We start from the raw sequence: 12962 nt of genomic DNA on the forward strand, positions 1-12962 counted from the left end.
GAAAATGGATTTGTGCGTGAGTTTGTGAGTTGTGCACAAGAAAAACTTGCCAAACACAAATTTCTTTACTTTTAGGTCTAAGTTTAGCATGGCTTTATTAGTGTAGTATACAGTATAGACTTTTAACATTGAGCTCAAATGAGATTAGTGCAAAGATAATTGTACTAATAAATCAGAATGAATAAGATCATTAATGTTTGAAAGTATTATTACATTAAATTACTTGAAGTTAAAGTTTGAACAGTTTGAATATATGTTCAAGTTGTTTTTATATTGCCTTTTATGTAAAAGCTTGCAGTTTATTAATTTGCATTTTGTTATCCAATCAGTATATCTCTAATAGAGAACCTGCTGAGAATTGTTTTTATAATCTGAACCATAGTTAATGAAGGTAGATTGTAGGTTTGCCAAAGAGGATTCAAGAACAAGCCAGAACAGATCTTCCTCTGTGCAAAATGAAATGTAAATTAATACTTCTTTTTTTGTTCCTGCAGTAAATGGCACTGATAAACAACCCCATGTGCTGGATTCCTTGTCAATCTCCTGCCACAGCCCAGTGACAAGAAATTTTATCCATGAAGACTCATGTGAAGCAGATTTTGAGACTATGGGAGGATCAGTTGGATATTTCTGCTTTTGTTGCATTTAAAGAATGGAAGACTGGTGGATCAACATTGAAATTTCATTCTGTTGATCTCCATAAAATACATTTAGAAATTGTTACTGCTCCTTTAAGTTGAACCTCTGATAAATTTAATTGAGGTCAGGTGGGTTTCCTCAGTTAAAAATGTATTTAAAACCTCAGTGGAGTCCTGATAAATCTAAAAACATGTCAGTAGAGAATCAAGGTTTTTTGTTTTGTTTTTTGTGGCTGCATACATCATTTTATCTTCCTATCTCAAACTGGTTTAATGAAGGTGTAGCTTTTATAAATGGCTGGAGATTAATGATTTCAAATACATTTAATTGTGATTAAATACAGTGGGGTGTCTAAACACATAGTGAGTGAAGAAGAAACCCCCAGTGCATCATGGGAATCCCCCAGCAGCCTACACCTATTGCAGCATAACTAAGGGAGGATTCAGGGTCACCTGATCCAGCCCTAACTATATGCTTTATACCGCTCGTCCACTGTGGCAGAAAAGACAATTACATCATCCAGATACAACAAAATGATTGGTGAATCTGGGAACCAAACATTCTCTCCATCAATCTTTGAAATGTGCTTGGTGCATTACAGAGACAATCCTTTTGTCTCCGTAATGCACCTGTAATGTAGTTAAATATAAATAACCCAAAAAGCAGTCTTTTGGAATTGGAAATGCATCTCCTCCATACCTGCTTGATACCATAAAGGACGGGGCTGTGGCTCCCCACACTCCCTAGCAGATCATTACATGGAGAAACCTTTGGAATGCAAGCATGCTGATCCACACAGGTATGCACACATGGGTATTCACAGACGCGGACTACAGCTTTCTTGGCTGCTGCCTCAAAGCACACTGTGCGCTGTCTATCTTGCGTGCTGCACAATATCGTTTATTATTTAGTATCTACTGATATCTACTGCTAGCTAGTTTATTGTGATGGTGCTGTTTTTTTTATTATGTTGCTCTTTGTTGTTTGCTGTCTCCTCTGTTTTTTTTTTCTCCATACAGGTGACCCAGGAGTTTTGTTTTTTTTGTTTGTTTGTTTTTTTTCTTTCTTCTCCCCCTTCTCACCGTCTCTTCTCCCCTTTGGTTTTCTTTCTCTCCCTCTCTTTCTTTCATTCTTTCCCCCTGTCCTATCACACAGTCATGTCTGTCCCGTTTGCAACTGAAAATAAAATAAATTCATAATTATAATAAAGGTCAATCAAATGGACCAATATGGCAAGGCCATGATGATCCACTTGGTAAAATAAATCCGCTTGGCATCTTTCTTGGCCTCAAGACAACAATTCTGATGGTAAAGATCCAAACGGGACAAAAAAAAAAAAAAAAAAGGAATTGGAAATGCAAAGGGGCTACAACTTCCTCTAATCACCTGACTCTCCAAAAGGTGATGAACTTTCAGTTCGTCATGTGGGACATTTCACTATATGAAAAAACGTAACTTTACATCACATACAGATCTTATATCTGATTTTAAAAAGATGATTAATAAATCATCTTTTTAAAATTGGGGCAGCCCTAGGACACACTGGACAGATTATATCTCTCAGCTGGCTTGGGAACGCCTTGGTGTTCCCCCAGATAAGCAGGTAGCTGGGGAGAGGGAAGTCTGGGCTTCTCTGCTTAGGCTGCTGAAAGAAGATGGGTGGATGATTGATGGATGATTAATAAAACATCACATGTAAGCATTAAATTTTCAGTATATTGAATGTCACTGATCAGCCCTTACCTTTAAATAAATTTTAAACTCTTTACATGTGATAAACTGCAGTTATGGAGAACAAACTAATAGGATTGTCCTTTATGTGTTATTGTTCCCACCCATTTATTTTTAGATTGGTTTGATGTTTAAAGGCACGTAGTGACAGGACATTGAAAACACTTCCTTCAAGTGTGTTAAACTGCAGGGGCAAATCTAGGTTCAAAGTAGCTCAGCTCCCATTCACACAGTGGTTTGCAAAAGTATTCGGCCCCCTTGAACATTTCCACATTTTGTCACATTACAGCCACAAACATGAATCAATTTTATTGGAATTCCAGGTGAAAGACCAACACAAAGTGGTGCACACGTGAGAAGTGGAACGAAAATCATACATGATTCCAAACATTTGTTACAAATAAATAACTGCAAAGTGGGGTGTACGTAATTATTCAGCCCCCTTTGGTCTGAGTGCAGTCAGTTGCACATAGACGTTGCCTGATGAGTGCTAATGACTAAACAGAGTGCACCTGTGTGTAATCTAATGTCAGTACAAATACAGCTGCTCTGTGACGGCCTCAGAGGTCGTCTAAGAGAATATTGGGAGCAACAACACCATGAAGTCCAAAGAACACACCAGACAGGTCAGGGATAAAGTTACTGAGACATTTAAAGCAGGCTTAGGCTACAAAAAGATTTCCCAAGCCTTGAATATCCCACGGAGCACTGTTCAAGCCATCATTCAGAAATGGAAGGAGTATGGCACAACTGTAAACCTACCAAGACAAGGCCGTCCACCTAAACTCACAGGCCGAACAAGGAGAGCGCTGATCAGAAATGCAGCCAAGAGGCCCATGGTGACTCTGGACAAGCTGCAGAGATCTACAGCTCAGGTGGGGGAATCTGTCCATAGGACAACTATTAGTGGTGCACTGCACAAAGTTGGCCTTTATGCAAGAGCGGCAAGAAGAAAGCCATTGTTAACAGAAAACCATAAGAAGTCCCATTTGCAGTTTGCCACAAGCCATGTGGGGGACACAGCAAACATGTGGACGAAGGTGCTCTGCTCAGATGAGACCAAAATGCAAAACGCTATGTGTGGAAAACTAACACTGCACATCACTCTGAACACACCATCCCCACTGTCAAACATGGTGGTGGCAGCATCATGCTCTGGGGGGGCTTCTCTTCAGCAGGGACAGGGAAGCTGGTCAGAGTTGATGGGAAGATGGATGGAGCCAAATAAAACGTGTTGTAAAGTGCGAGCTGTGTGGTCGGGTCTGTCATTCTGTCACAATTCCCTCCAACCATTCTAAAGGTCACACTATGGATGAGTTGTATTTTGTAAGTTTTGTAGCTGGTCAACACAGAACCATGATTCATGGGGTTTTACTGATGGTTAACACAGTTAAACAAACATCAACGAACACAACCATCGTAAAGGAAGAAGGTTATATTTAAAGGTAAGGACTCCTTGGTGGGTTATGTTAGGTTGATAAACTGGAAATTTAACCTCCTAGGACCTGGCGTCCACATATGTGGACATCACATTTTGGGTTATTTAGACCAAAATACTCAATTTTGCTCTACAAGGGCCTGGTATCCTCTTACGAGGACATTATACTGCTACTGTTCTATCAACATTTTAACAAATATCCTCATTTGTGGCTCTGATTCTTCTTAGAAACAAAAATCAGGTTAAAAAAATAAAATCTGATAATTCTTTGTTTTTACATTCATCAAGTCCCAATCAGCCCAAATAGCAAAGAGAAATTAAAAATGCCATGAAAGAGTTCAGGTCTCAGGAAGTGAAAACAAAACGAGCAAAGAGATCCATTTTAAAGACATTCACAGTGGCAGTAGCGGTTTTTGAAATGGGCGACATGGGCGGTTGCCCAGGATGGCATCGGTAAAAAAAAGTTGCTTGTACTCACGCTGCCCCGACGTCATGCCAACGCATTTTGGGGATTGCATGGGCGCCGATTAAAATTTTAATCACGTTAATGGTGATGACGGCATTAACGTTGACAGCCCTACAACAAACACAAAAACTAAAGACATTATGAAATGATTTATAATTTGCACCAATGTGTTTTCTAAATTCTATCAAGCACATATACGCAAAAAGTGAGCACAAGGGCCCTCAGTGCGCCTGCTTGCTGCCGTGCTGAAGTCTCACACACAACCTGTTGAAAGAGGAGGGGGCGGGCTGCTTCCAAATAGAGCACATTTCATTTATAATGTTGTTAATCCAAGCCCATTATGTATTAATTATTTTTCCAGGGTTGTGTGTAATCCCAGAAAAAAAGCCCTACACAAACCGAATCTGTGCACTCAGGTGTAGATCTGTTAGATTATGTTGTAGGGTTGGGTGTTGATACTGGAGCGCAGAGGCGGCAGAGGGAGTGCTCGCCCTGCACAGTGATTATTTCCTGGTTTGACATTGACCGGTTAATCTACACCAGTTGCTCCGGAAGACCGATCGTGTCGAAAGAAATGGCGAGCATACACGATTCAAAGAACGCGAAAAAAAAATGAGTTTAAAAACGAGAAAAAGTATATGCTTAGGATTTCAAATGTTCGTCGTCGCAGTTCTTGTCCTTTTGGGGACATTACTCAAGGCAAGCAGTGGTGAGTTATAGTTTCTAAGCAATTTTAATAAGTCGTCTTAAAAGTGAAAGTAAAGGGGTCCATATTTTATGGCGTTATTTTAGCGCCTCTATTCTGAGCGCAAGTAAAAAAAATGCAGGAGCAAATGTTGCATGTTGAGGAGAAATTATTTTGAACGAACAAAATTCATTTCTGCATGCAAGAATGTATTTCAGTCTTTGCGATTATCCATATATACACACAATGACAGCCCCTCTCGCTCAGTTGTAACAGGCATCTCCGAAAATGTTACTTTTGCAAATATGTGATGTGATTAAGTTTATACAGCAACATTCTCGCCTGAAAATATCTTAAAAGTTTATTTAGTGATCCAGAGAGAGAAATATTTCAAACTCCGACCCTCTCTCTTCTTCCGCCACTACCTCGTTTAGGTTATGGACGACATGCATTCTGGGATATTTCAAATATCTATTATTAGAAGCAAGTATCACAGTTGTTACAAATTAATAGAACTTATGCCCCCTTTTTCTCTAAACAAAACAAGACAAAACAAACAAGAAAAACAAACAAACAAACAAACACCCTCTATGGGCCCCGATCCCCTGACTGCCAAAAATTTATATTTTCCCAAGATATGCAAGTAAAGGACACCAAATTAATTCAAAATCTTTCACATGGCCATTCATGGTATATCTCATTTTTTTCAAGGTGAAGTGTATTTGTAAGCTCTGCGAGCCACATCTTTAGCACAGGAACCTCTTTGCCTTTCCAAAGCTGCAGGATCAGTTTCTTTGCAATGATCAGTGCATATGACACAAGACTTTTTTGAGCATGTTGTAAGCTTTGTGTTTCTTTGGAGATCCCAAAGATAATTGCTGGTGGATTTGGATCAATCTTGGTTTTAAGAATATTGGACAGACAGGTGAAGATGTCACACCAAAAACCCTGAAGCCTCGGACAAAGTGCATTTCCATAATGTGTCATACGTTTTTCACAGAGGGGAGAGCAGTCTGGGTACATTTTGTGAAGTCTTTCCCTTGAGTAATGTAACCTGTGTTGAGTTGAAGGTGCACTCATCTCCTGTAGTGCGTTATAGAATAATGAGATTCTCTGTTCGGACCCCGGCTATCACTAAGGCATCTATCCAAGGTGTCGGACGACATGCTTTCAAACTGCAGCAGACGTGTGCAGATATAATTTTGTAGTTGAAGATATCTAAAAAAAAAAATGGCTGCACTGTAGTCCAAATGTATCTGTTAATTGTTGAAATGACATGAAGGCATCATTTGAATACAAGTCTTTTAATTTACGAATTCCCAGTTCCTGCCACACATTGAAAGCTCCGTCTGCACATGATGGAAGGAAAGAGTGGTTAGCTGTAACAGGCATACACATCGATAATGATTTCAGTTTAAAGTGATTAATTATTTGTTTCCAAATTCGCAAAGTGGTATGGATCACTGGGTTATAATTATACAGGGAGTGCAGAATTATTAGGCAAGTTGTATTTTTGAGGAATAATTTTATTATTGAACAACAACCATGTTCTCAATGAACCCAAAAAACTCATTAATATCAAAGTGTTGAGAAATCAGTTTTACCCCGGTTCTTTTATTCCTCGAGCATCCAGAGATGGCAGTAGTCATTTTCACAAAATCTTTATTCATCTTTACTCATCTTTTACTCATCTTCATTTACTCATCTTCATTTATCTTTACTCTTCTTCATTTATCCTCATTTAAGCATGCACTTCTAGAAGGGAAGACGAGGCCGATGTCCCTCTCCAAAATCTTTACCCCTTTGTTAGTTACAGCCAGCTTTATAGAGGCGTCCCCATCATAAAACCCCCACGGTGTGCTGCAAACTCTGTCTGTGTCTATGTGCACGAGCACATGAATGCCTACATGTGCGTTCCCACGTGTCTATGTGAGTGCTCGTGTGTGACTGTGTACACATACCTGTGTGTATGTGTGAGTGCACATGAGTGAGTGTGCGTGTGGATGTGTGTGCGTGACAGTTAAAACACTGTGGGTGTAGGTAACTCCCTAGAGGTCATAAAACCCATCTCCCTTCCAGACCACAGTTACAAATGTTGAGACCCCCACCTATACATCCTCTGGGGAATTTCCACTCAGTGGGGGAGGTCTCCTACACTCTACTCCTAAGTTCACGACACAGTCAGCCTTTATTACTTTAAGGGCAGTGTCTCTACAATAGTTCTACATTATATTTTAACACATTTCTAAACTCTAAAATCAGCTAAACATTCTACAAATGCTGAATGTTTTTGGAAGTAGTTTTTAGTTTGTTCTTAGTTTTAGCTATTTTAGGGGGATATCTGTGTGTGCAGGTGACTATTACTGTGCATAATTATTAGGCAACTTAACAAAAAACAAATATATACCCATTTCAATTATTTATTTTTACCAGTGAAACCAATATAACATCTCCACATTCACAAATAGACATTTCTGACATTCAAAAACAAAACAAAAACAAATCAGCGACCAATATAGCCACCTTTCTTTGCAAGGACACTCAAAAGCCTGCCATCCATGGATTCTGTCAGTGTTTTGATCTGTTCACCATCAACATTGCGTGCAGCAGCAACCACAGCCTCCCAGACACTGTTCAGAGAGGTGTACTGTTTTCCCTCCTTGTAAATCTCACATTTGATGATGGACCACAGGTTCTCAATGGGGTTCAGATCAGGTGAACAAGGAGGCCATGTCATTAGTTTTTCTTCTTTTATACCCTTTCTTGCCAGCCGCGCTGTGGAGTACTTGGACGCGTGTGATGGAGCATTGTCCTGCATGAAAATCATGTTTTTCTTGTAGGACGCAGACTTCTTCCTGTACCACTGCTTGAAGAAGGTGTCTTCCAGAAACTGGCAGTAGGACTGGGAGTTGAGCTTGACTCCATCCTCAACCCGAAAAGGCCCCACAAGCTCATCTTTGATGATACCAGCCCAAACCAGTACTCCACCTCCACCTTGCTGGCGTCTGAGTGGGACTGGAGCTCTCTGCCCTTTACCAATCCAGCCACGGGCCCATCCATCTGGCCCATCAAGACTCACTCTCATTTCATCAGTCCATAAAACCTTAGAAAAACCAGTCTTGAGATATTTCTTGGCCCAGTCTTGACGTTTCAGCTTGTGTGTCTTGTTCAGTGGTGGTCGTCTTTCAGCCTTTCTTACCTTGGCCATGTCTCTGAGTATTGCACACCTTGTGCTTTTGGGCACTCCAGTGATGTTGCAGCTCTGAAATATGGCCAAACTGGTGGCAAGTGGCATCTTGGCAGCTGCACACTTGACTTTTCTCAGTTCATGGGCAGTTATTTGGCGCCTTGGTTTTTCCACACGCTTCTTGCGACCCTGTTGACTATTTTGAATGAAACGCTTGATTGTTCGATGATCACGCTTCAGAAGCTTTGCAATTTTGAGACTGCTGCATCCCTCTGCAAGATATCTCACTATTTTTGACTTTTCTGAGCCTGTCAAGTCCTTCTTTTGACCCATTTTGCCAAAGGAAAGGACGTTGCCTAATAATTATGCACACCTGATATAGGGTGTTGATGTCATTAGACCACACCCCTTCTCATTACAGAGATGCACATCACCTAATATGCTTAATTGGTAGTAGAGCTGGGCGATATAAGATTTTTTCATATCACGATATGTTTTTTTCATTTCAGGCGATAACGATATCTATCACGATATAAGCCAAATAACTATATTTGTAAGATTTAAATGTGCTGTTGCTCACAAGTAAAATGTGAAATAATCAGCAGCTTGTTTTTATTTAAATATTTATTTCCCATAATAAGTTCAACAGGGTAGATGTACTTAAGGAACATGAGACTTTTTCAGATAAATAAAGGCAAATATTGCAAACTACACAAAAGGCAGCCGCTAAAGCGTTTAAGTTTCGAAATAGAACAAACGAAACAGACTAAATTGTCAATTCCACTTAGAAACAAAATATTAATTCTAAAAATAAATCTTAGTTTGTTTTACAGAAGAACAGACAAAACTGACTAACATTTGTCAATATCAAATAAACTGAGCACTAAAAGGAAATTCTCGATCTCTCCTTGTTGTATAGCTTAGCTTTTCAAACAGTTTTAACAGTTAATTTAGTCTGACAAAAGCCGAATGACGAATTAGCGCTTCCAGTCAGAGACTGAGGCTACGTCCACACGTACACGGGTATTTTTGAAAACGGAGATTTTCTGTTTTCGTTTTAAAAAATAATCCCGTCCACACATAAAGGCAGAAATGAAGGAAAACGCTGCTATGAACATGCCAAAGCAGCAGGTGGCGCTAGATTCCTAACCATGCAGAAATGTTGGCCAATCAGAAGTCTAGAAGCCTCGTGGGAAAAAGTAAACAAAGCTGGGGCATAGAAGCAGAACCGAGTCGTATGTGTGGAGGGACAGTAACTGTGTGTATATGTAAGCATTTAAACACTGCAGAGAGTAGAATTAACAGTAACAGTATTGTAGAAATTCATTTTACCGAAACAATAACGTGGCGCAGTGTGACTACCTTTGACGCTGCATTTTCTCCGTTTTTCTCGTCCACACGTAAATGCAAAAACTGAGTTTTCAAAAATATCCACCCTGGCCGGAGTTTTTGAAAATCTTCGTTTTCAGTGACCAAAAACGCCGTTTACGTGTGGACGAAAGGTGCAAACGCATAGAAAAATCTGCGTTTTCAAAAATACCCGGGTACGTGTGGACGTAGCGCATGCACCAGTTTATTGTATTTCCAGACTTGCTTTCGGCACAATTTACAGTGCAGCTACTCTGTTTTTTGTCAGACTTGAAATAGCCGAAATACCTTCACACTACGGAACTTCTATGGCTCTTCCGTTTGACAATCTCTCCGGCACTGGAACCATCATCTGTTTTCTCTTCGGTCACGCTCGGTTGATTTTTCTAGTCGGCACACTCATTTCCTCCATTACCCGGGCGGTACGGTGGCTGGCTGCTTCCCAAACAAATACACATGTGCGGCTTGGCACTTGTGCTGTACGTAACAAGTCACGTGACGTGACGCTGCGGCTGTGATTGGTTCGGCTCTGCGCTACTTAATTTGGATTGGCTGTTCTTTTTTTTTCTTTTTTTTTAAGAGGACAAGAGCGGCGAGGTCTATCGCAATAGTTTAATTTTTCTATCAAGAGAAAGTTATATCGCGATACATATCGTTATCGTTCTATCGCCCAGCTCTAATTGGTAGTAGGCTTTTGAGCCTATACAGCTTGGAGTAAGACAACATGCATGAAGAGGATGATGTGGACAAAATACTCATTTGCCTAATAATTCTGCACTCCCTGTAGTATTTTAGCCCGGATTTTTTGATCCGAATTTAATAAAGAAATAGGTCTGTATGCTAACAAGTTTTGTGGCTTGTCCCCAAATTCAAAGTACTTCTGTCTTACAAAGGTGAACGCTCTATTAATGTTGCTGGTTAGTATTTTAGTTTATATTTTAATAACACAAATAGTGTTGTACTTATCTAAAGAGGGAGCCCTTGCATTATTGGCGTCCAAATCGTGGATCATTTTTTCTAATTTTAACTGTTCTAGTTTATTATTTTTATTCCGTGAGGCCTGATATGATATTATGCACCCCCTGATATAGGCTTTAAACGTTTCCTATAATATATCAGGTGAGATTTCGGCATTATCGTTTATATCGAAAAATAAAGAGGTCTGAGAGTTTATATACTGTTGAAATTTTAAATCGCTCAGTAGTTGTGGGTCAAATCTCCAATTCCTATATGCTTTGGTGAAGTTGCTAAGTGCAAAGGAGCAGGTGACAGGGCAATGATCAGAGATAATAATATTGTGATAGGTTACGTTATGAACAAGGGGGAGCATTTTTCCATCTACCAGAAAATAGTCAATCCTTGAATAAACGTTATATGCAGAAGAGTGGAAGGAATACTCTCTACCTGATGGATTTAAAATTCTCCACACATCACAAATATTCATATTGTTCATATATGTTTTAATAAAGTTGCTACCTTTACACAATGTGGTTTTTTTGGAGAGGGATTTATCTAAGTATGGGTCTAACACTAAATTAAAATCACCTCCAATTATTAAATTACCATTAGGTATATCCGGAATTAAGCTGAAAACCTTTCTATATAACTCTGGGTCATCATGGTTAGATCCATAAATGTTCAGTAGAATAATCTGAATGGCGTGCAGCTCCCCGGTCACTAATACATATCTACCATTCTTATCAGCTAGTGGAGGTATGCCTGAATGGAGTATCTTTCTTAATTAATATAGCTACCCCTCTGGTTTTAGCAGAAAATGTTGAGTAATACACCTGATTAATCCATCTACACCTAAGTTTATTATGAGCAGCATTTTTCAGATGAGTTTCTTGTAAAAAGATAATATCCGCTTTAAGAGATTTCAAGTGTGATAACACTTTGCCTCTCTTAACAGGCTCATTTACACCTTTAACATTCCATGTACAAAAGGTCAGATCCACATTCTTTTCATTTCCATTTCCATTGTCTTGCATTTGAATATATTAAGGCGGCTTAATTCTGGTACTCTCCATACTTATGCAGTCAAGATATGGGCCCCAACCCTCACCCCCCCACCGCCCTCCCCATATATAACCATAACAAAACAAAAACTCGTAAGCAGTGCATCCCCGCCCATACAGTCCCAACTGAAAATAAAAATAAAAACCAAAAATCTGAAGGGATGCGGTAACAAAAACTAAGCTTACCAAAATACTTTATCTCAAAACTTCCTCTATCCAACGTAGCTCCATAACAAGTTGTAGTCTCTTTACATCAAAGTAAATATGTGTCACTGGGCCAGAGGCTGAGCTCTAGTTTGTCTACTTTATGTCGACCCTTTTAAGATTCAAATTTTTCTTGTCCGTAGCGGCGGGCTTCATTGGGATCCGTAAACACCAACTCCGTACCGTTGTATGTCACCCTGAGTTTGGCAGGGTATAGAAGTCCATATTTAACTCCAGGTTGGTCTCGAAGCAGGTTCCTTACTGGAGTAAACGCTGCACGTCGTTTTACCACTGCCTGAGGTAGATGGCGGAAAATCTGAACGCGAATGTCACCAAGCTTCAAATTCTTTCTGATAGAAACTTTTCGTAGTATTTCTTCCATGGTGTGGTAGTAATGTATCCTCGCGATCAAGTGTCGTGGCGGGGCTTCATCTTCTGGGGTTGCTCGCAGTGCTCTGCGTGCTCGGTCCAACAGCGGAGTTTCATCCAGGTCCAATAGATCTCGTAACAGCTTTGCCACAAAATCACTGGCGCGCTGACCATTCTCTCTGCCTTGAGGTACCCCGGCTATCCTTCTATTGTTCTTCTTTGAACGCCCTTCCAGATCAATGCATTTTTCAGTCAGTTGTTCCACTTTGCTGGAAAGTTGTTTAACTTTTTCTTCTAATTTCACCACGGAGTTTGACGTGCTTGTAGCCGATTCTGATAAATCCTTCAGCTGGACATTGTGGTTTTCCATCACAGTTCTCAAAGCTGAAATGGCCTCATCATTTTCAACCCTCAGCGTTGTAATTCCCCCACGCAGAGTATCACAAATGTCCGCTTTCATTTGAGTTATCTTGGCGTCGAAGAAGCAATCGCAGACAGCACTTGTTTATTGCCTTGTGTCTACTTCTCATGTGCAGAACTAGTGGGGGTGCTAGCTTTAGCGCCGTCATTTTCAGCCGAGGCCTCACCAAGATCGGTCGTTTCAGTCGCCACTTGCTTCGGGTTTGTCTTTTTTGGTGGCATTTCGAAAAAGAATGCACTCTTCACAACCACTCTATTGCTTTTTAAGAAAAAGATGTGTTACTTTGATGATTATCGCAATTTCAACAAGTCAGGTGCAGGAGCCACTGACACACGCGTCTTCACCCTCTCATAGCCTACCCGGAAGTCGTAGCCATTCTGGGATATTTGCCTGGGCAGAATTTTTTGCATCCAAGTCTGTGATTGGTAGGTTTTGT

The 12962-nt window shown here is 40.2% G+C and overlaps 1 protein-coding gene across 4 annotated transcripts in view; it reads left to right on the forward strand.

The window, feature by feature from the left end:
- Positions 1 to 12962, forward strand: part of LOC101471861 (H-2 class I histocompatibility antigen, Q10 alpha chain) — a 113269-nt gene that overhangs the window by 24441 nt on the left and 75866 nt on the right. For 3 of the 4 annotated variants that reach the window (XM_076879016.1, XM_076879017.1, XM_076879015.1), the window contains exon 8: positions 495 to 1904. The exons of the other annotated variant lie outside the window; for it this stretch is intronic. In XM_076879016.1, coding sequence (XP_076735131.1) covers positions 495 to 507 — 13 coding nt within the window. In that variant the 3' untranslated portion in view covers positions 508 to 1904. Of the gene's footprint in view, positions 1 to 494; positions 1905 to 12962 lie in introns of those variants that run through there. 4 annotated transcript variants of the gene reach the window in all.

The sequence above is a fragment of the Maylandia zebra genome, linkage group LG22, assembly GCF_041146795.1.
Source record: "Maylandia zebra isolate NMK-2024a linkage group LG22, Mzebra_GT3a, whole genome shotgun sequence".
NCBI lineage: Eukaryota > Metazoa > Chordata > Actinopteri > Cichliformes > Cichlidae > Maylandia > Maylandia zebra.